The sequence below is a fragment of the Oryzias latipes genome, chromosome 24, assembly GCF_002234675.1.
Source record: "Oryzias latipes chromosome 24, ASM223467v1".
In the NCBI taxonomy this organism is placed as follows: domain Eukaryota; kingdom Metazoa; phylum Chordata; class Actinopteri; order Beloniformes; family Adrianichthyidae; genus Oryzias; species Oryzias latipes.
The window spans coordinates 22197963-22220834 of NC_019882.2; the positions used below are offsets into that span (position 1 = coordinate 22197963).

Here is a 22872-nt window from a genome sequence, read left to right on the forward strand (position 1 = left end):
CAGCAAGCTCATAGAAGAAGTCCTCTGATTAGGGGAAATGGGTCTGGGAGGGGTGGAGAGGTGTTCTCTTCACGGATGAATCCCGGTTTACACTGTTCAGGGCAGATGGCAGACAGCCTGTGTGGCGTAGTGTGGGTGAGCAGTTTTCTGATGTCAATGTTGTTTATTGAGTAGCTCATGGTGGTGATGGGGTTATGGTATAGGCAGGCATATGTTATGGGCGAAGAACACAGGTTCATTTCATTGATGGCATTTTGAATGCACAGAGATACCGTGACGAGATCCTGGGGCCCATTGTTGTGCCGTACATCCAACAACATCACCTCATGTTGCAGCATGATAATGCACGGCCCCATGTTACAGGGATCTGTACACAATTCTTGGAGGCTGAAAACATCCCAGTTCTTGCATGGCCAGCATACTCACTGGACATGTCACCCATTGAGCATGTTTGGGATGCTCTGGATCGGTGTATACGACAGCGTGTTCCAGTTCCTGCCAATATCCAGCAACTCCGCACAGCCATTGAAGAAGAGTGGACCAACATTCCACAGGCCACAATAGACAACCTGATCAACTCTATGCCAAGGAGATGTGTCGCACTTCATGAGGCAAATGGTGGTCACACCAGAAAGTTACTGGTTGTCTGAGTCCCCTGACCCCCTCAATAAAACAAAACTGAAGATTTCAGAGTGGCCTTTTCTTGTGGCCAGTCTAAGGCACACCTGTGCAATAATCATGCTGTCTAATCAGCATCTTGACATGGCACACCTGTGAGGTGGGATGGATTGTCTTGGCAAAGGAGAAGTGCTCACTATCACAGATTTAGACAGATTTGTGAACAATATTTCAGAGAACTGGTTATTTTGTGTGTGTGGAAAATGTTTCACATCTTTGAGTTCATACCATAAAAAATGGGAGCAATAACAAAAGTGTTAGTTTATATTTTTGTTCAGAGTAAATCATTGCAGCTGTCCTCATGTCATCTAACATAAATAGATTGTGGCTAAAATCTTAAAGTTGTTCATTCTCACATGCTGCTGTCACTGTTTGTTTTTCATCTTCAAGTTCTGTTCTGGATTGATTTCACTCAGGTTTTTTGGAAAATGTTGCCTTCATGAGGTTTTCTCTCATTTTAAATCCAGAAAGAATGTGTTATGATTTTAGTTCCTTTGCTTTTGTATTTTGGTTCTCTTTTTGTTCTGTCATGTTTTGAGTTCATTTCCCGTTTTTTTAAAGGTTCCTTTAGGTCCCCATCTGTCCTCATTGTTTCCACCTGTGTCTCGTCAGTCCTGTATCTATTGAAACCGTTTTTTTCTCTTCCTCCTGTGCGAAAAGGAGGAAGAGAAAAAACAGGAACCTTTAAAAAAAAACAGGAAATGAACCCTGTATACTGTATCACTGATGACAGCTTGCCCTTGCAACCACCCAGCAAACATTAGCCCCCGACCCATTTCCCGTAAAAGCAGCTGATTTATTCAGCGATCGGTTGTGAATAAAAGGCGCCGCAGTGGCAGAGAGAGAGCAGAGCAGCTGAAGGAACGTCAGGATCACTGAGCTCTGGGACTCTCAGTCGGTAAGACGGATCTCTCTGTGGATCAAACTACAGCCTTTTTCATTCTGATGCCAAACTGGACTTTAAGACTCACTTTTTGTTTTTATGACCGTAGATTTGATTTACAGAGTGTCAGTGAAGAAGAGCAGCTGAAGCCCCGCCCCTTGTTGTGCGGAGGCAGGTGAAGGCGAGATAAGAATCTAAGAGATTGGGAGACATCACAGGTATGGAGGGTTGAGGTTGAGGATGGTTTAGGACAGGGGTCGGGAACCTATGGCTCGCGAGCCATATATGGCTCTTTTGATGGTCACATGTGGCTCGCAGACAAATCTTTAATTATACTTTTTTTTTTATCATTAGTCCAGTCCTTCTCGGGCGCGATGCGATGCCAGAGGCGCGCAGTAGTAGCGGTGCTTAGAGAGAAAAATCTGCGCCAGCGCTATCAGTTACTATTATCTATTATTTCACAGAGTTTGTACCAGCTGGAAACCTGTGAATTGACGTGCATAAAACTACGCGCTCCCGTCTCTGAGAAAGAGCGCGCAGATGCGGGGACGGGATGTGTGAGGGAGAAAGCAGAGGGTGGGGGTGAGGTGTTGTGGGGACAGCAGGTGAATCGCGCAGGGATTGTAAAAACATAAAACCCGCTGCCCGTCACTCACTGCAGCGTCGGTGTGTGTCTGGCTCCCCGTCTGCATGTGAGCAGTCTTTGTCACATCTAAAGAACATTCAGACCTACGATGACGTTTAAAGTCTCAACGCCTGCATGAAGCAGAAACTCACCACGGATCAACCAGACTAGACCATCAGCAAAACTACCACGAGAAATACTCATCATTTATTAGCAACAGAATAACAATGTTATTAAAAAGAATCCACAGACTTATTGTACTTTAAAAATGTTGAAATTAAATCAAATGCACACATTCATTTGTATATTTAGTTTTAAACAAATTGTCGCGGACTGAGTTGGATGGCTGTTGGGCCGCGTTAAAAGTTCTGGAGTTCATTGAACGCGTCAAGCAGAGATCTGATTGGCCCTCAGTTCTGTCGCTCAGCCTGTTGTTAGGTAGTTTGGACCAATGGGGTTCAGCTATGGGCCGAATAAGGGAAATGGGAGGGCTGCAGCGGGAGCAGGGGAATATAAAGTTGGGAGAAGCGCTCTCGTGTCGGCGGGAGAGATTCAGGAGTTGCTGAATTAATTGAACGGCGTTTGTTGCGGTCTGCAGTAATCGGAATAAAGAACTTTAAAAGAGGTTAAGTCTCCGTGCCTCAGTGTGGGGAAGGGACACTAAATTATTGTATGGCTCTTTCGAAATTACATTTCAAAATATGTGGCATTTATGGCTCTCTTGGCCAAAAAGGTTCCCGACCCCTGGTTTAGGATATATGGGATGGAGGGAATGGTGGGGACGGGGTGTTATATAAATTACTTAGTTATGGACAAGTTTGTAAGAGATTTGTGACATTAAATGTTGCATCCAAAAATGAATGTGACAAAAACTATTTGTTTTCTTTCAAAGATTCATTCATTGCCACAAGGCAAAAGAGAAAAAGTTATAAATGATAAATTCATTTTAAGGTAGCCTAAAATCTTTAGCATTGTAATTTGTCATGCTGTTTTAAAGAGTAATTGTAACAGACCCCCCCCCCTTGATGTAATGCAGTGTCATTTACTGGATGTCTTCTTTTTCTAACTCCCAATTCAAACGGAGAATGCAATCTGTCCCACTCTCACAATGTTAAGCCCCGCCTCCACTTCCTCTTGGAGATTTATTTTTATCTTATTGAACAATTGCAACATACAGAACAAAAAAATAAAAAAATAATAACAATTATGCACATATAATGTACATTACAATTCGGAATACAGAATAAACGTGTTACATCCTTAGAAAGATTCTAATTATTAGCAACAAACACAAATGATAAAAAATAAAAATAAAGAAAATAGAACTAAACATAGAAAAAAATAGATAAAATAAAAAAGGAAAATGCGAGAGTAAACTTATGTCATCATTCCGAAAGATTTACAAATGTTGATTGTTTTGTGAGCTTTTGTATTTTTTGAAGCTGAAATTATGTTTAAATAATGCTGCAGTTCCAGTTTGAACACAAAGAAATCAGATTTTTTATTAGGAAAATTTGCTTTGGTTTATATGAAATTTAGCCATAAATAATAACATGTTTAAACAAAAAAGAATCACAGTCTTTGACATCAAAGCTATGAAAACCAAAAAGTATGTTTTTATAATAAAGTTGTATACATAGGGATGGGTATCGTTAAGGTTTTAACGCTACTACTACTCTTATCGATACTGCTTAACGATCCGGTATTTTAAGGGTACTCTTATCGATACTTTTTGAGGACGAAAAATAAATAAATAAATAAATAACAAATGAAGAACATAAAGTGTTTTATTTCCTCACTATGCAACAACACTGTTTTTTTAACAAAACATTTACTTTATATACATGAGAATGTTCCAGACGGGATATTCATTTAATTATTTAATCTAATTATTTTTATTCTTTATGAGCTTGATGTTTCCTTTGATCTTTTGTCCATTTTCCACAACCTTGAATAGACTTTTCTGTCTGTCAAACACCCAGAGCTAAGTTAAGTGAGATGATGGAAACAAATTCACGTTGATGCCGACTCCTTTATATTTATTTTTGTTTAAATCCAGTAAACCCAATAAATTATATTAATTTTACAGATGACAACTATCATTAGTCATTAATTATTATTAAGTATTAGGAAGCAGCTGGAGCCAGTTTAGCTCGTGCTGGTTTGCGGCGCCTTCCATTCGTGAAACCCGGGTTCGACTCCGGTCTGCTCCCTGTTCCCTTCTCTACCTCTGCCGGTTCCAAGCCCGGTTTGAGAAGGTTGCGTCAGGAAGGGCATCCGGCGTAAAACATTGCCAAATTTACCATGCGACTTGTTCGCTGTGGCGACCCCTGATGGGAGAAGCCGAAAGTGGAAGCAAGTATTAGGAAGCAGCTGATAGTTTTTCACGGGTCTGGAATCATAAGCGGTGAATCTAAGCCCCGCCTCTCTACCTGGTTGTTTTGTGTAGAACACGCCGCTCCATCGTGTTCTACACAAACAGCGCAACTTACGGTCATCGTAGCAGCAAGGTGACAGGATGGTAGGGGCTCCTTGATGCAAACTTTATTAATTTTATGCAGAAACGTTAGTTCTTAGTCTAGGGCGCTCACGTGTCCCCTACGAGATCGCCACTGACTGTGTGTGCGCTGCCTTGTCTTGTGTGTGTGTGTGTGTGTGTGTGTGTGTGCGCAACAGCCCCGCCCCCCTTGCACACAAATAGACAGACAGAGCTCTCCGCTTCAACGAGAATACCGAAATTAATATCATCATTAATTAATTTAATTAGTTAAATATGGCAGATAACGCTTGTGGGACACAAAAAAAGAAAAAGTATCTTCTCCAGTACCGATAGCAGAACCGTTCAGGTCAGATCTTAACGATACTGCGGTCTTGAAGAATGTGGCCCCGGGGCTGGTTCTATACCGGGGCACGGTACCCATCCCTAGTTGTATATCAGCAAACATAGAGTCTGTGATAAATTTGTTAAAGTTTTTCCAAAATTTGTATGTGAATTCACAAGACCAGAATAAATGAGAGCAGGTTTCAGGTTTTTTCTGGCAGAAACTACAGCTGATGTTTATGTCAACCTTAAATTTAGTTAAATTTAGTTAAATAATGCTTTGCTGGATAAAATCTGTGTAGGAGTTTAAAATAGAATAGTTGATAAGTGTCTCCCTGTTTTCACCGTCATCCCGGCCAAAACCTTTTGCTTCTTTTGCTGTTCCGTTATTCAGTCCAATGTAAAGCTAATTAACTTTTGCAACAATCAGTTTTCTTTCACTCTGTTTGTTAAGAAGTATTTTTGTGGTAAAGACCAGACTTTTTTCCATTCAATGTTTGAAGTGAAATTAGCCCAATAAAAATTAGCTGATGGAACAGAAACTAAATTATCTTGGAACAAAGCTCTGATTTTTTTTGTTCAACTGTTTAGCGGAAGTGAAGCAAAAACTACCCAGAGTGGTTTTGAGCACATCAGGATTTTAATCCTGGTTCTTCCTCTTGGAGATCCTGAGGTGGAAATGCAAATATTGCAGATCCAGGAAGTTTCCTCCTAACAGCTCCAAAGCCTGCTGCAGAAGCCAAACTAACGGAAGAAAAATTTTTCTTGTCTCATGAGCATAGGTTGGGAGGGGGTATTTTTAAGGAGTGTTTTGTATGCCATGGAGTTACTCGTTTGAATGCAACCTGTATTCATGAACATATTAGCTAATTTATTAGCTGAAAGCTGTCTTCTCCAACCTCCAATGAGAAATCATTCCATTGGTTAGTTAAGTGTCTTTAATATTTTGAATGGGTTTTCCAAAAGGAAGTCGAGGGGGGCTTAAGCATTTTTAAGAAGGTGGCCCTGCCCTCATGAGAGTCTGAGACATAGCATTTTCAGCACTCCAACTGAAGGCAGACTAAAGGCCTGTTCACACCGGGACGAATTTCGCCGGCGATTTTCGCCGACGTTTAACGCCTCGTGACTAAACAAAGGGCACCAATGAGAGTGTGCACACCGACGCGAAAAAACGCCACGCGTCAAAGCGTCAAAAAAAAACGCCTTGGGTTCGTTTTTTTTTTTTTGACGCCTCGCGTCGAAATCTATTCGACCAATGAGAATGGCGCTTTTGCACACGTGTCTGGAGCTTCTGAAGTTACAGTAAAACACAACTTGGGGGCGCTCAAACACAAAACTGCCTTGCTGAGCACACATACCAGCGAAGAAGATAGACGCCAAGTAGCATCTACACTGCCGCGAAGAAATATTGACGGACATTCTAAAATATCCCCGAACCAAGCACCAGTTGGAGCCACTGGTGCTTGAAATATTCATGTTTTCTTTGTTTGATTCTGACAAGCGCATAAATACTTGCTCTCTTCTTCTGAGTGAAAAGCGACTTTAAGAAGCGTAAAGTTGCGCGGCGCCACCTTGTGTACAGGAGTATTTCTGTTTTACATTAAGCGCCATCTAATGTCAGGGAATGAAATTGCATGTTCACTCGGCTCATCGTCAGCGAAAATCGCCTGGGTGTGAACACAAAAAACGTGGCGAAAAACGCTGGCGAATAACGCCTGGCGAATATTCGTCCCGGTGTGTATGGGCCTTAAGAAAGAACTCTGAGTTGTGTTGGGGAGAAAAGCTCGACACACAGCACTGTTTTAGACAGTGCAAATCAGTGACGTGCGGTCAGGTGAGGATAGTGAGGCAGAGCCTCACCTGTCATAATCGTGATAAAATAGAAAAATGTATTAAGTAAATATTATTTTCCACTGATCTGTGTTAAATATCAGGGGTGTGTATAGGCAAGAGTCTGGCGGTATGATACGCACCCTGGGTTTTTTAAATATGACTTTGAAAAAACTCAACCTGAATTTTAATGTCTTCCACTGTAATAAAATGGTCAAATTCGGTTTAATGATCACAATGTTAAGCACTGCAATTGTATCGCATATATGAGTTGCGTTTACCAAAGCAAATTCATAGTGCTTTTATTTTGGTAAGTTAAAATATAGAAACGGAACAGTCAACATTGTCTGATTTGCAAAAAATATATATTTTTCAGTGTAAGAAAAAACAAAGAATGAATGAGCCTTAACCAATAAGTTTCTATTAGGGAACTAAAATGCTGTTTATTTTCAGCATTAGTGTAGCTTCTCTAGTGATTTTAAACAGTTCAGGAGCCTGAATGGTGCTTTAAAAATAAAAGGTGGGGGACACACTGAATCTTTCCAGAAACAATAAAGTGTGATGATGAGGCAGCAGGACAGAATGATGGAAAGTTGCTTTAATGTGACAAAAAAGGGGCTTTGTTTACATATCGGCTTGGCTGCTGCCATGCTTCACTCGTATTTATCTGAGCCACTTAAAAGCATAGCAAACCATGTTTTTATAACTTACTGGCAGCAACATGGGTCAGAGTATCTGTTTGGTTTCCATTCCAAGTAAAAACTAAGTAGTTCATGTCTCATAACAACAGAAAACGCTGCCTCTGGCTGCAGTCTTCCTGTTATTTTGTGCAGAGTAGAGCCGCTCAAAGAGGCTCCGTGTTCTCTGCTGCCAACTAGCGGTCGGAGGGTGAAGTGGACAACAAGAGTCAGACGCTGAAGGACGCTCATAAATAATAAAGAAATATCGTCCTGGCAGCATTTTTAATTGATACAAGTATTGCCAAATGACGTATTGCAATATATATCGCCGAATCGATTTTTTTTTTTTTTTTTTTTTTTTTTTTTTTTTATTATACCCCTATTAAATATACATTTTCAGTCAGCTCAACACATTTTCCAAGGTTTCTGGGGTTCAAATCGCTGAATTTGAGTGTTGCGCGATCACAGACTGAATCTGAATCTCCAGGTGAGGCTCAGAAGCGCTGTGCCTCATGTCTGATGGCAGGACTCGATGTTAACAGTGGAAGCCCTGCTATATGCCCGCAGGAAAGGCTTTAGGTGAAGCATGCCTCACCAGCAGGGGGCAGACGTGAGCTGACACATGTAGCTACACTGCTGCCGTAGAAACAGACAAAGGACGTCTTTCTCCATTGAGAGGAAGAAACTCATAAAATAAAGGAAAATAAGGAAGACTTTTTCAAGAGATCACAGGGTTTTTTGTGGGGAACGATCAGGAGACAGATGCAAAAAGTGAGGACAAACATGTTTTTAAATGTTTGCTTTTTTAAAATAACAGGGGGTAAAAGTGGATAAAAATGTAAGTAAAATCATTTCTTTTATTTTTATAATTTTCACAGGTAATATTTAATAACTTATTAAAGCTCCAGAGTTTGAAGTTGGAAAAATACCAGAAATAGTTATTGAGGGTCAAATGTGTGCTGAACACATATTCTTAAAGTACATATGAATAATTTGTACACAAAAAGAGTGTTCTATCCATCTATAAAAGAAGTATTCTCTGTAGGACAAATATGATTTTGTGTATTTTATAAGCTGTAAGCTGTTGTTGGATTGATGGTGAAATATTTAGTTCTTTCATTGTAAATCGGACTCAATAGTCAGTGCCTCACCAGTTATAAACCTCACCGCACATCACTGGTGCAAATGCATCAACAGAAAATACAACCTATTTCATGGGATCTCTCAGGCACAAAATAGGAAGACCCGTCAGGCTACATGACAGACCAGCTTTGCTAGCATTGGCCTCTATCATTCCCTCCAATATGAGCATTCCTTTCTGAGCGCTGTAACTTTCTTAAAGCACAACACACATTGCTAGCTGAGTTTCTCCCCATCGTGTTAGTATGTTGAATGATTGAACTACATCTTTAAAAACCTGCATGACAGTCTCCTAATGTAATACATCTAAGGTTGCCTCAAGAGACATGCCTTGAAGAACCGATCCATGAAGATCTTGGATTCCTCAAACTGTGATTTACAACTAAAACAAATGTCACTCAGTGGTTGGAAACAACCCTAAGGCTGCAGGTCTTTAGGTATGAAATTCTATTGTTTCAGTAATAATTTTCTTCTCCTTCTCCAAACCCAGTCTGAACTATCTCTTTGATTCTTTGTGTCTCTGTTGGTGGAGTAGGGGGCAGAATGGCTTTAAACTCTCCCTCAATTTGGGCCATCCTGGCATCTGTCTTCCTTTCAAATTCTTTCTTGTTCTTCAGGACCAAATGCATGATACCATCTTGAGCTTCTTGGCAGGACTCCTGCAGCTTTATTCTCTCTTGCATGATCATGGCCATAAGCTTACCCAAGCTGCTCACTCTGTCCATCAGGTACTTGTTGGACACTTTACAGTAGGTCCCTGAGATCATATGGACCAGACTGGCGATGTTGGAGGCTTCAAAAGCCTGGCTGTACAGCATGTCTTTGGCAAAGAGCTTAGAGTTGTAGGTAGGGATGGGTACCGTGCCCCGGTATAGAACCAGCCCCGGGGCCACATTCTTCAAGACCGCAGTATCGTTAAGATCTGACCTGAACGGTTCTGCTGTCGGTACTGGAGAAGATACTTTTTCTTTTTTGTGTCCCACAAGCGTTATCTGCCATATTTAACTCACCAAGTCAGTCAATTTTCCGTTAATTAATGATGATATTAATTTCGGTATTCTCGTTGAAGCGGAGAGCTCTGTCTGTCTATTTGTGTGCACGGGGGGCGGGGCTGTTGTTCATACAGCACGCGCCGCGCGCGCACACACAAGACAAGGCAGCGCACACACAGTCAGTGGCGATCTCGTATTTGATTTGAAATGGTTTATTTCAAGCAATCAAATAGGAACAAAAAACAATACAATCATCAGTTATACATTTGTCCATTAACTAATCAAACTTTGGATAATTAGACATTAATAAAGATTGCTTGAAAGGGAGTGGAAGGAAGCGAAGTTATATAATCCCAGCCCTGTTCTACTGTAACCATTTTATAACATGATTTATCATTATCCGGCTCCAGACTTTTATCAGACAGAATTAAGAATCCTGAAGTATCAATAAAGCACATGACAAATATGAATTACTTAATTATTATGTAATAACTTTTAGAAATCAACATGGCAATGAAGTATCCAAATATATGAAGATTATGGTACTTTGGTACAGTAAAAAAATAATACTATATCAGTAAAATAGACATAACACTGTTTCTGGAATTTACATAGCAAAATTTGATCAAGTATCAAAAGTTAAAAATATGTGCAAAATTATGTTTCCCTAGGAATAATCATGAATCAATTTATCAATTTTTTGGAGCATCGAAGTAATATCATTAAAAGTCAATCAATTTAACAATTTTCAATAATTGATTAATCATTTGTTTTATTATTTTTTGGTATTTTTTTTTTATAATAAAGTAATGCTGTGAAGTAAAAATAAAAAGGGTCCATAATCTGTCGAATGACCAAGGTTGGTATTTCTTCTTCTGCTGATTAACAGCCGTTCTTCTGGGTTTAAACAGAGTTTATAGTTCTCTTCAATGTTATGTCTGCAGACATTAGATAGAGGTCCATATCCTTCTTCAGCTGATATCAGCGGCGCTGAAAGTTGAGGTCAAGTTGTCTGCAGGTCAGAACTCTTCAGAATCACTTCAGAGTTTTGAAAAAAATGATGAATCTAGGCGTCATATTTCTTGAAAATATTTGGCTCTTTGATTTACTGCATGTTGTTTCAGACGTCCATACTCAAACACTTCTCAAAGTCCTTCATGGTGTTCACAACCAGAACCTTGGCCCGGTCCGGTGGACCAAGTGGTTTGACGTTAATCCTACAGCCTTTAACCCAAGTGTTCTCGATCTGCTTCTACTTCCTGAGAAGCTGTGCATGTTTGGAGATTTCAGCATTCCTTTTGGTCAGATGGTCGTTCAGATAAACAGCAGATCCTCTGAGATTTTTACGTTGATTCATCAGAGCTAGCTTGTGTTTTTGATTCACAAACCTGATGAGGATCGTTGGTTTATCCGTCTCCTTTCTCCTGGGGAGCGAGTAGCAGGTCTCAATGGTATTTAGATCCAGGAAATCCCTTTTGACTTGAGAAATGATTTCATTTGGTGTTCCACAGACTCTCCACCGATCTCCGTTTCAGCACTGCTAGCTACGCTAGCGCTATTAGCATTAGCAATGCTAACTCCAGCTGCATTTAGCTTTGCCCGAGGTTTGATCGATACTCCAGTGAGAATGACATTATTCATCCTTACTTGTTGTTCCACATCGTCTAGTGTCGACCCGGTTTTCTCGTTGCTCGTTTTTAGCGCGGAATCTTCGGAATTCTTCCAGTAGCTCCTAGATCGGCGTTAGCTTGGCTGTCACTTGTTCCATAAATGGATACAACGCAGCTTGGATTTCATCAAGAGACTTTAAGGTCTTCATAGTCCTGGTTTTTCTTACGGGCAATGGTCAGCTTTCTTTTTGGGAGAAAATCAACTTTTTAAGTCATTTGAAAATAATTGTATAGCCGCAGAGAGCCACACACATGTCCTGTGCTGTGCTGTAACCCGGAACCGGGGAAAAAAATGTGTCTTCAGATGTCTTCACAAAATTGTGCAGCGTGGAAGAAGCGCAGCACCTTCTCCCACTGCTCCTTCACTCTACCCATGGCATCCATCCCTTTGACCAGTATTTTGATGGTGGTGTCAAAGTCAATCTCTTTGATCTTGCAGTTCTGCATCTCAATCAGGATCTCAGTCAGTTCTCTTTGGTTCTGCTCCATGTTCTTTACAGCCTCCTCGTATGACTCTCGGGTTTGCTTCAGTTGTTCTCGACTTTGCTCGATGCGGAAGCGAGCGTTCTCTGTCACTCTCTGGCTGGCAGACTGACTTCCAAAGTTCTCCTGTGCTCCAGGACGTCACACACCAAGAAATGAAATGATTATTAAAAATGATGCAGGAATCCAGCTCTAACAAAATGACAAAAGAGCAAAGAAAACTGAAGGATTTTAAATTTTTCCTTATTAATATTTCCAGGCTTTGTTTGTTTTGTTCTGTAGCATGTTTATATTTGTATAATTTTGACAGCAAAATATTATACAGTATTTGAGGTTCAACTTGATGTACTCTCATTTACTCACCGTTTTATTCATATTCAAAAGTAAAGTAAAATCCTACTATCTGTCCCACATCAAGGTATGTGAAATTTGTTCCCTGCATTTCACCATCCTCTGTGGGAGCGGTCAGCTGCAGACAGCTGGGCTGCCCTCAGGAGGCAGCAGCGGTAAGGGCATTACCTCATTGCTCGCCATTGATGCGGTGATTGCCCCATTAACATTGTTTACCTGTATTAACCCTGGGTTAATGCACGTGCACGGCAAGTACATAAAGACATTCTCAATGGATCGCCGATTTACGGAGTCACCATGGAAACGCATGGAGAAAAAAAGAGAGCGCTACACTTCCGTGAGACAGAGTCAAAGATTTTAATGACGGCGTATAAAGATTATAAAGCCATCACAAAAGTAACACGGCTGCATCATCAGCAAAAGAGAGTTTCTGCTTGGAAAAGAACGGACAAAGTAAACGCATGACTTTCTATCTCATTTCTATTTTCATTGTGTCTCAATCAAATATATAAATAATCCAAATTAAATGAATTGATTCAACTGTGGCAGACTGGCGACCTGTCCAGGATGTCCCCTGCCTTCGCCCATAAGTGGCCAGGATAGGCTCCGGCAGCCCCGTGATCCCGAAAGGGAACAAACGGAAGAAGATGAATTAATTGATTCAATTGGGTAACAAGTAATTGAGTTAAATTTTTTTCAACCTAACTTTTGACGTCTATCCAACTCAATAGTTGTTTATACAACTCAAATTTACATATTTATCTAACTAAATTTCATATTACTCCAATTCAATTAAATGTTTTTCCATAATAATTTGTTGCACTTCTTGAACTCTCATATGTCTAAGTAAGAAGGTGCAGATTTTCTCATTTTTATAAAATTAAACCTCTGAAACAAACTAACCTTCAACTAAATCTGCTCCAGACCAGATTATGTTCAGAGCATGAGTTGCTATAGCAACTATACATACCCTGAAACATACCTCCATTTTTGGAACCGAAAGCTGAGGTTATCCGCTTCCTTAGCCTCAAACTTACAGTGGTAGTTAGCATAACCTCCTTTCTGGAATACCCCCCTGCTCACACACACATTTTTGTGCATACAAACCATCACAAGTTAAGGTGACACCTGTGCTCAGGTGAGTGTGTGTGTTATACTGTGGTGCATGATGGAATGCGAAAAGAAGGAAAGTGTCCAGTTACCCCCACACAAAGACCCCCGCTCCACAGGGACAGGGACAGGGACACCCCCGGCTTGCATACGATGTGATCCCTCAGATTTTACAAATTTATTTACATTAATTTTTAATATTTCGATTTACATTTAACATTTTAATCATCTTGATGAGGGAAGTGGCAAGGGGTGAGAAAGACAGAACTGGTTAAATAAATAAAATGAACTTTCCTATTTATAACCGTCAGAAGTCATAGCTCAGTCTCACCCTCTGGTCACCGGTGGGAACCGTCTCCGGAGTTCTGAACAGACTACATCTCCCAGCAACCCCAGCCCACGGTTTCTGGATGCCACACACCTGACTTTCATTTGCAATCAATCCCAGCATACTTAAGCACTGCTCTAAGCTTCACTGAGCCGCTCTGCCTGCATTAATGATCGTTGTATCCAGACCTGATCTTCTGATTTCCGGACCCCGTTATGTCTAACTCCATCTGCCTGCCACCTGTCACAAAACTCCCCTGAATCCTGACTACCCCAGATTCTTCTCTGATACCCCCATACTCATTATTGACCCCTGTCTGCCTGACTCTTATTTTGCATTGTGGACTTTTAACTGAGCTAATAAACCAGGTGCATTTCGATCCAGCCCTCTGTATGTTCTTGTGACAGATCCAAATGGATACCAATATACAAAGAGCAAAAGCCTTCCACAGAATCTGTCTGGAAAAAATCCATCCAAGCAGGAAAAGTCTACTTTTGGCCAGAATGGAGATACTTATAAATTGGGATTTCGTTTCCTTTAGAGATTTTTGAGTTTAGGCTATTGTCCGAAGATGTAGGATTTGTCTCAGGGAGGGAGGTGAAGAGCTTAAACAAACACATAGAGACAATGGCTATGGTGCAAGAAGTGATAAACATATTTAACCCAAAAGAAGACATTTACAATATACACAAGATATTTACAAAAGATTACAAGATGGAATAGTTTATGATTTCTCAAACAGCAGGTCGCTGTATTTTCAAGATTCAGTCCATTTTTATTGTCCAGGAAGAAAATGATTTTACTGTGCCTTTGATGAAGGCAATGTAAGATGTTAAGTGGGGGGAAGGACAGAGCTCCTGCGCCTCTTCTTACCGCACAGGTGTTATTTGGTAGTTCTGGTTGGTTGTTTTCATTCTGGGTAGCTCACCATCAACGGAAAAGGGATAGAGACAGAACCTGGCCTGTATGGGAGAGGACCAATATAAACATGCGTCATGGTCACATAAATAGTTTAATTTATTCAATCATCCAGTGTCAATTATTAAATAATTACATACATGTACATTTTAAATAACTCATAAGAATACTCATTATTCAGAAGTTCAAATAAATACTGCACCATAAATTTGAATATAATCTGTTCATCATGATGATAATGTTAAAACACTTCGATATTTCTGTGTAAAATGAAGAGTTTACAAAAATAAGCTTTGTGACAAATAAATACTAAACACTGGTTAAGCTCTGTTAGCTTGGAGGCTAGCGCTAGCATGCTAGGTCCAAAAAACATAAAGAAGGCCTTAAATTCAAACACAAATCCTGAATGTGTGATATCTGGACACTAGGGATGGCCCGTGAACACAGCGCTTTGCCGTGCGTTTCACCTTCATGAAGCAGAGACATTTGGCACAATGTTTCGGGGCGTGTGTCAACTAGCGCAGATCACGTGGTCGATGACGTATGACGCGCCAAATGCTTCGTTTGGTGGAACCACGGTTCAGATGGTCACTTGTGTTTTGAACAGTTGGGCGCGCTATTCTCTAGAAACACGAAATGAATCCCGAACGTTTTCCGACCAGTTCTATTGTTTCCCCTGTATCGGAATCAGCGTCAATTCATTGCACTTTACCATGACTCCTGGTAAAAAACGTACTGTGGCTCAGGATCGTTTCAACTCTATTTCTCCGAATAAAACATTACACTATGAACGTTGTGTATAAAAAAAATACTTAAATCAATTTACAGTGGCAAGTTGAAGCAGTATCAGTGGAGATAGCTCAGTGGAAAAATCAATGGGGTTTGCATCCAGAGGCCAAGACCAGCATGATACAAAAATTTGTTTTGCGTTTATTTTCTTCATGTGATGTGTATTTTGCTGTTTCAAGCACTTCTCATAGAAAACGTCACATGTTGTGTTGTTTTACGTTGTTTTTTTTAAATCATCATTAACAACATTGTTTTGTTTTGTCTTTTCATAATCATTTCCACATCGAAGTGTTACAAGGAGCTTAGTTGAAGCATATGATATACGTCCAGTCCACCACCAAATGCCGCTGTTCTGTGTGGTTTCAAAGCCCTGAATGGGTGGTTCATTTTTCCGGCACAATTACATGAACCCCAATGGAAGCTTCATGAGGCTTGTATTATCATCCCTACTGGACACACAGACAGAGGTGTCTGAAAGTTGAATCCATATCATTCTCAATAATAAAGTATAAATTTGGTTTGAGATGGCGAAAAATAGCGTACCTTAGCAGTTGTTCCAACTAGCTTCCCCACAAGTACCCACAACAGACTGAACTGCGCCATTTTTAAAGAGGCAAAGCGTGTAGGTCTCGTTGGAATTCTCGGGAGCGTGCAAGACTCATGATAACTCGTACGTAGCAAAACGGACAGAAAGAGAGCAGGAGAAATAGAGGCGGCTGAAAATCACCAGGGTTACATACTCGTCTGTTACTTTGCGTGGGGAAAAAAGGTCCTTTTGGTTTAAAGTCCAGCTAGCCAATTGTAAGATTGAAAAAAGCTGAAGTTGGTGCCCAGGTATAAGGGACAGGACAAAGGAAGCATACTGTTTCGATATAGGGAGATAAACAGAGAAACGTGTCTGCCTTGGTGAAAAGCCAGAAAAAGAACGGGCTTTCACATATGCAGGATGAAAAATAGTTCCCCTGTTGGTATGAGTTTGTTGTGAGGGAAGCAGAGAGGTACATTCCTTCAAGGGTGTACTTGATCTTGAAGCAGGCATTCACTGGCTCTGATAAGAAACAGTATTTCCCGGTTAGGAAAGAGTCACTCTTTGAGGTGAAGGAGTTGAAATATCTAGGCGTTCTCTTCACAAGTAAAGACAGGGTTCTGACAACCTAATATTTCATAGTTTTATTGAATCATTAACTAAATGCAAATGAGCTAATATGATTATTTATAATTAAGAGTAATAATTGAATTATTTACTAGTGTATGTGATTGTATGCATCCAATCAATTTCTATGACAAATTATCCTGCTTGATATATCCTTGAATAGATATACATTAATGTCTTGTTTTAGTATTATATTTGCTCTGATTACTTGAAATAAACCAATTCCAAATCCAAAAATAGAGTATGAGAGTGACTGATGCATTGGTGCAACGTTTGTTGTAATGTTTACCAGTCTGTTTTAATGAAAAGAGATCTGAGTCTGGATTACATGTGTAATCATCTAAATGAGCCTTAGCTACAACACACCACATCAAAACATGTTCATTGTCACAAGAGCTTCAAAAAGCTGAAACGGGTTTGTAATCTGTCTTCTTTCTTGATGCTTTTAAAGGAAATGGACACCCAAATTGCAGAGACCACCCAGAGTCTCACCACCGCGGCAGAGATGAGGAACACCACCCAGATGTTGATGCACCCCAATGCAAACTGGGAGGAGTACCTGGCTCCTGCTCCTCTCTCCATCGCCATCATCGGGGAGCTGGTCTTCATCTCATCAACGACTGATTTCTCCATCAACAAGAATCCCCCAAAAGATGGATTCAAGTTCATAAAGTACCCAGACTCCTTTAGGGCTAGTCTCATGCAAATCTGTAACTCAGCCTGGCATGCATTCAACTTAGCCCACAAGAACATGGATCAAATTCGGATTCATACCTTCACAGTTCCAGATTATATGAAAGCAGCAGTCAAGATTCTGTTTCAAGGAAATGATGAAATCCTTGAAACTCTCCTCCCAAACCAGCTGGAAAACATCCGCAGCATTGCAGACGAATGTGTGGTGCTAGCAGAACGCGTTGAAAAGAAGTATGCAGATGTTATTAATATAATCCAGGAACTGCTGGAAGCCTGCATCAATGCTGAACACTTTCACGGAGAAGAGCTGAAGAAGGTCAGGATGAAACTTGAGGAGAATAAATTGAAGGAACAGACTGCAAAGGAGCTAAATGAACGATCCAAGAAAGCAATGGAGGCCATGTCAAAGGAGCTGGAAGAGACACAAGAACAGTACAAGAAATCTATGGATTCCATACCATCAGGGTGGGAGATGATTGGCATGGATTTAGTTGAAGGACTGACCTCTGCTGTGAGAATATTCAGTTTTGGTTTTTTTAATTATAATAAAAGAGAGAATTTTAGCTCAGAGACAATCACTGGAAATAAAGATGACGAAAAAGATTTGACTTCAGAAATGAAAATTTGGAGCAGGTCAGGACAAATTCTGAATCTCGCATCATCATTCAGTCAGTTTATAAGTGAAGAAGGAATCGACTGGAAAGAGATCTATGATCAGAAGAACAAGTGTGCAAAGACTACATGGACGCAAGATCAATTCAAAAGAATGTATCAAGAGTTGGAGGATCTTCCAAGAAGTAAACTAAGGGAAACTGCTCTGCGTCTCTGCCAAAGAGGGATTGACATCTGTGAACAGTTGGCAATATATGCACCAGATCAGGAATGTGATCAGAAAACGACACGCAAGCTGATTAAAGACACAAAGATGCTGTATGACGATGGCTTAAAGTTAGACTGTAAAAGCAAAAGAATGTCTGGTTCTCCAGCTTTTAAACCCAAACCCCCAATGATGTGCAAAGCACAGGAGAACTCTGGAAGTCAGTCTGCCAGCCAGAGAGCGACAGAGAACGCTCGCTTTTGCATCGAGCAAAGTCGAGAACAACTGAAGCAAACCCGAGAGTCATATGAGGAGGCTGTAAAGAACATGGAGCAGAACCAAAGAGAACTGACTGAGATCCTGATTGAGATGCAGAACTGCAAGATCAAAGAGATTGACTTTGACACCACCATCAAAATACTAGTCAAAGGGATGGATGCCATGGGTAGAGTGAAGGAGCAGTGGGAGAAGATGGTGCGCTTCTTCCAGATGGTTGCCTCCATTGTGAAAACCAGCCTTGGAACCACGCTGCACAAATTTGTGAAAACATCTGAAGACACAAAGAAATTGTCCTACAACTCTAAGCTCTTTGCCAAAGACATGCTGTACAACCAGGCTTTTGAAGCCTCCAACATCGCCAGTCTGGTCCATATGATTTCAGGGACCTACTGTGAAGTGTCCAACAAGTACCTGATGGACAGAGTGAGCAGCTTGGGTAAGCTTATGGCCATGGACAAGGAGAAGCCAGAGTTCATGCAAGAGAGAATAAAGCTGCAGGAGTCCTGCCAAGAAGCTCAAGATGGTATCATGCATTTGGTCCTGAAGAACAAGAAAGAATTTGAAAGGAAGACGGATGCCAGGATGGCCCAAATTGAGGGAGAGTTTAAAGCCATTCTGCCCCCTACTCCACCAACAGAGACACAAAGAATCAAAGAGATAGTTCAGACTGGGTTTGGAGAAGGAGAAGAAAATTATTACTGAAACAATAGAATTTCATACCTAAAGACCTGCAGCCTTAGGGTTGTTTCCAACCACTGAGTGACATTTGTTTTAGTTGTAAATCACAGTTTGAGGAATCCAAGATCTTCATGGATCGGTTCTTCAAGGCATGTCTCTTGAGGCAACCTTAGATGAAATGCATTTCCTGTTGATGCATTTGCACTGATTAAATAAAGCTTGTCTAAAACAGTGCTGTGTGTCGAGCTTCCCTCCCCAACACAACTCATAGTTCTTTCTTAGTCTGCCTTCAGTTGGAGTGCTCAACAAGAAGACAAATACTCTAAGAAATACACCCCCCCCCCCCCCCCAAAAAAAAAAAAACTTGCTAAATTCCCTTAACAAGTTTCTGTAGTAAAGCAATTAACTTTTCATGGGTTGTTGGTGAAAATGTGTATTTCTGTGGGGAAAAAAAGGCAAGAAAAAGAAAAGAGGCTCTCCCTTTGAGTAATCTGTGCCACCAAACTCTAACATGCTTTCTGCTAACGTCAGGACTGAACAAGTGTTAGGTTGAACGAGGCTGGGCCCAGAAGCAGGAAAGAGACGGAAGATGGATGAGTTAAGAGGGTTTTATTTAGTCCCAGCGGTCTTGGACGGTTCTGGCGTGGATGGTTCTTGACTTGGGCGGATGACTGAAGAAAAGATGAGCTTGACTTGATGTTTGGATAAGCTGCGATAGGTGACCAAGGGTGAAGGTAGCTGGTGGTAATCACTGAAGAGGCAGAATTAAAAGTGGGTTAGATTTCTAAAAATATGAGGAACTTAGCATGACAACTAGACTTAAGACTTGGCTTAAGGAGTCAGTACTAAGCCTCATGAAGCAGACGGACTGATGTGGGCTGAAGGGTGGTGGTTCCTTGCAAAGGCTGCAGCCTGATTAGAAGAGGTGCAATGATGTGACCAGGCTCCTAACAGGACCCCCCCTCCTCTCAAGGGATGCCACCCTGTGGCCGACACTGCTCCACATGCCGGGGACAAAAATCCCTCACCGGAGCAGAGTCCACAATGAAGGAACGGGGCACCCTCCAGGAACAGCAGTCCTCCAGGCCATAGCCCTCCCAGTCCACCAAGAACTGGAGACCAGAGCCCCGCTGGCGCACATGCAGGAGGCGATGGACAGTGTAGACCGGATGGCCGTGCACCAACCAGGCGGGAGGAGGGGGTAAGGACGGAGGGCACAAAGGACTGGTGACCAGAGGCTTGAGGCAGGAGACGTGAAAAACAGGATGAACCCTCATAGAGCGTGGCTGGCGTAGTTTGACACTGGCAGGATTGATGACCGAATCCACAACAAAAGGTCCTATGTTGCGGGGGGAAATTTTTCGTGACTCTGTACGAAGGGGAAGGTCCTTGGTTGACAGCCAAACCTTCTGTCCTGGAGAGCAAACAGGGGCTGGGAAGCGACGCCAAATCAGGAGGCTGATAACCCAAGGAGCCTTCAAATGGAGACCTTCCAATGGCAGAGGAGACAAGGGAGTTATCCGCATACTCTATCCAGCTGAGATGGTCAGACCACGAGGTGGGCTTCTGGGAACAGACGCAAAGAAGAGCAGACTCCAAATCTTGATTTGTATGTTCCGTCTCACCGTTCGTCTGAGGATGGAAACCAGAAGACAAGCTGTACGTGACGCCCAATCCCTGGCAAAAACATTTCCACACCTGGAATAGTCTTCTCACACATCGTCTATGAGGCATCTTGCAGTCTCAGTAGTTGTGGGCAGCTTGTACAAGGCTATGAAGTGAGCAGCCTTAGAAAAATCGGTCCACAATGGTCAAGATGACAGTGTTGCCTTTAGAAGTCAGGAGTCCAGTAACAAAGTCTACTGCAATGTGAGTCCAAAGCCTAGAAGGGATTGGAAGTGGATTAAGAAGGCCAGCCGGAACCTGATGAGTTGGTTTACTAGTGGCGCAAACAGTACAAGCAGCAACGAATACCTTAGTGTCAAGGATCATGGAGGGCCACCAGAAATGGCGTCTGACTTGGAGCAGGGTGTGATGGAAACCAGGATGGCAAGAAAAGGCATAGACCCATGTCAAAACCTGTGACCGGACAGAAGCTGGAACGTATTGGCGATCTGCTGGTCCATGTTCGGGGTCCAGATCAGTGGCCAGGGCTTGTTGGATGGCGGTCTCAATCTCCCAGGAGAGACTAGCTAGGAGGAAGGGAGGATAGGACGACTGGGTCTTCGGAGGTATGTGAACAAGGCCCAACAAGGCTGACGAGGATTGAGTAAACAAGTGTGCATGTGAAGAAGCTCAGTAGCCTGTTAGAGCACTAGTTTGGCACAGTGAGGGTTATGGAAGGACCCAGGCGCAGAGAGGAGGAGTTGGAGGTTCCAGGATGGATTCCCCCCCTCAACCCCCCCATATAACACAAAACTACACCCAAAGTCTCCCCATAAACAATGAACAGCAGTGTTTCCCACCATGAAACAAAAAAGGTCTGCACTGACATGTTGAAAACTTTAGACAAAGCGGAAAAAACAGAAGCAAAGATGAAAAAGCTCCCCCAAAAACACTGTAATTAAGTGCCCGAGCAGTTATTGCCGTATTGTCCAGGAAGATGGAGAGTGCCGGGTATCAAACTTTGATCCGTGGAACCTCCCTGGAACAGCATAAGATGTCTCACAATCACTGTAGTAGTGGAATTTGCACACAATCATTCGAGGCCGTTCACCAGGCTTTGACTTGGGTTGGAGAGACCGGTGGGCGCAGTCCAATAGTGGCTTCTTCTCCAGATAACACGCCTCCTTTAGCAATGCTGCAATAGGTATTGTGCTGCAAGAGTCAGGCGCTTCCGGAAATATTCCGATGCGGACATTTTTACGCCCCGACCTGCACTCCAAATCATCATCACCCCCATTTGTCTTTCGCTAGCTGCATTTTAACAGCTTACAGGTTGAGCGTGATAGTTGACAGAGCATCCCCGAGCTCTTTCTGTAGCTCTTTCGTGAATATTTCTGCAATATCTTTTCGCAGCGATGTCAGTAGTTCCACCTTAATGGCAGCGTTGTCAAAGTTTGCCCGCTTTAGGGTGGGGTGGAGTGAGGCCTTGGGCTCACTCAGTGTCGTGGTTGTGGTTTGAAGGCTGGGCCTCAGTTGCGTTTGTACAACATTGCAGGACTTCGCATTCTTTCTAGACATTTTAGAGAACTTAAAAAAACACATGGAAAAATAAACAAGCATCATCATCTTATGCTAACAATCAAAATTTCTTTTCGATCAAGATAGCTGGTTATGCCGAGTGCTGATCCCATCGTTGTTCATGTAAATATTGTTCTCATGTTGAGTGGGATCTTTAGAATATATAAGAATGTCTTTCAAGTAAACAAAAAAAACAGTTGATGAAATCCCTGAGGATGTCATTAACTCATCTTTGGAAGACTGCGGGTGCAATGGTCAAGCCAAAAGGCTTAACAAGATATTCAACAGAATATCTGTTTTTCTGGACATAATCAAAAACAGAACTAATGAGTGGGAGAGAGTATTTGTCTTTGACGGTTATCTGATTTAATTCACGAAAGTCTATACAAGGTCTTAAGGATTTGTCTTTTTTCTCAAAAAGAAACCAGCACCAACAGGAGACGATGACTATGAGAGGAAAGTCCCTCTTGGATGTACTTTTCTATGGCTGCTTTCTCAGGACCAGATAAATTAAATAACCTTCCTTTGGGTAGGGTAGCACCGTTGAGTAGTTTGATAGAACAGTCATAAGATCTATAGAGAGGTAAGGTGCCAGCTTTAACCTTACTGAAAACAGACTTATGGCCATGGTAACAGGAAGGTACTTTGGAGAGATTGATATCTTCAGAATTATTACCCCCTGAGGGAGTGATTCAAGGAATAGCTGACTGAAGACAGTTAGCCATACAATAGGTGCTGTCATGATATTCAGGCGGAGCAAACCCAGACGCT

The 22872-nt window shown here is 41.7% G+C and overlaps 1 protein-coding gene across 1 annotated transcript; it reads left to right on the forward strand.

The window, feature by feature from the left end:
• The first annotated feature begins 1429 nt into the window (after nucleotides 1-1429).
• LOC101164525 lies at nucleotides 1430-19151 on the forward strand. The gene is made up of 3 exons (XM_011492087.3): nucleotides 1430-1576; nucleotides 1671-1779; nucleotides 16903-19151. The coding sequence occupies exon 3, from the start codon at nucleotides 16906-16908 to the stop codon at nucleotides 18940-18942; it is 2037 nt and encodes a 678-aa protein (XP_011490389.1). The 5' UTR covers nucleotides 1430-1576; nucleotides 1671-1779; nucleotides 16903-16905; the 3' UTR covers nucleotides 18943-19151.
• Nucleotides 19152-22872: the final 3721 nt, after the last annotated feature.

Coding starts and splice junctions, on each gene's coding strand:
- LOC101164525 (XM_011492087.3), top strand. CDS start 16,906: ATGGACACCCAAATTGCAGAGACCACCCAGAGTCTCACCACCGCGGCA.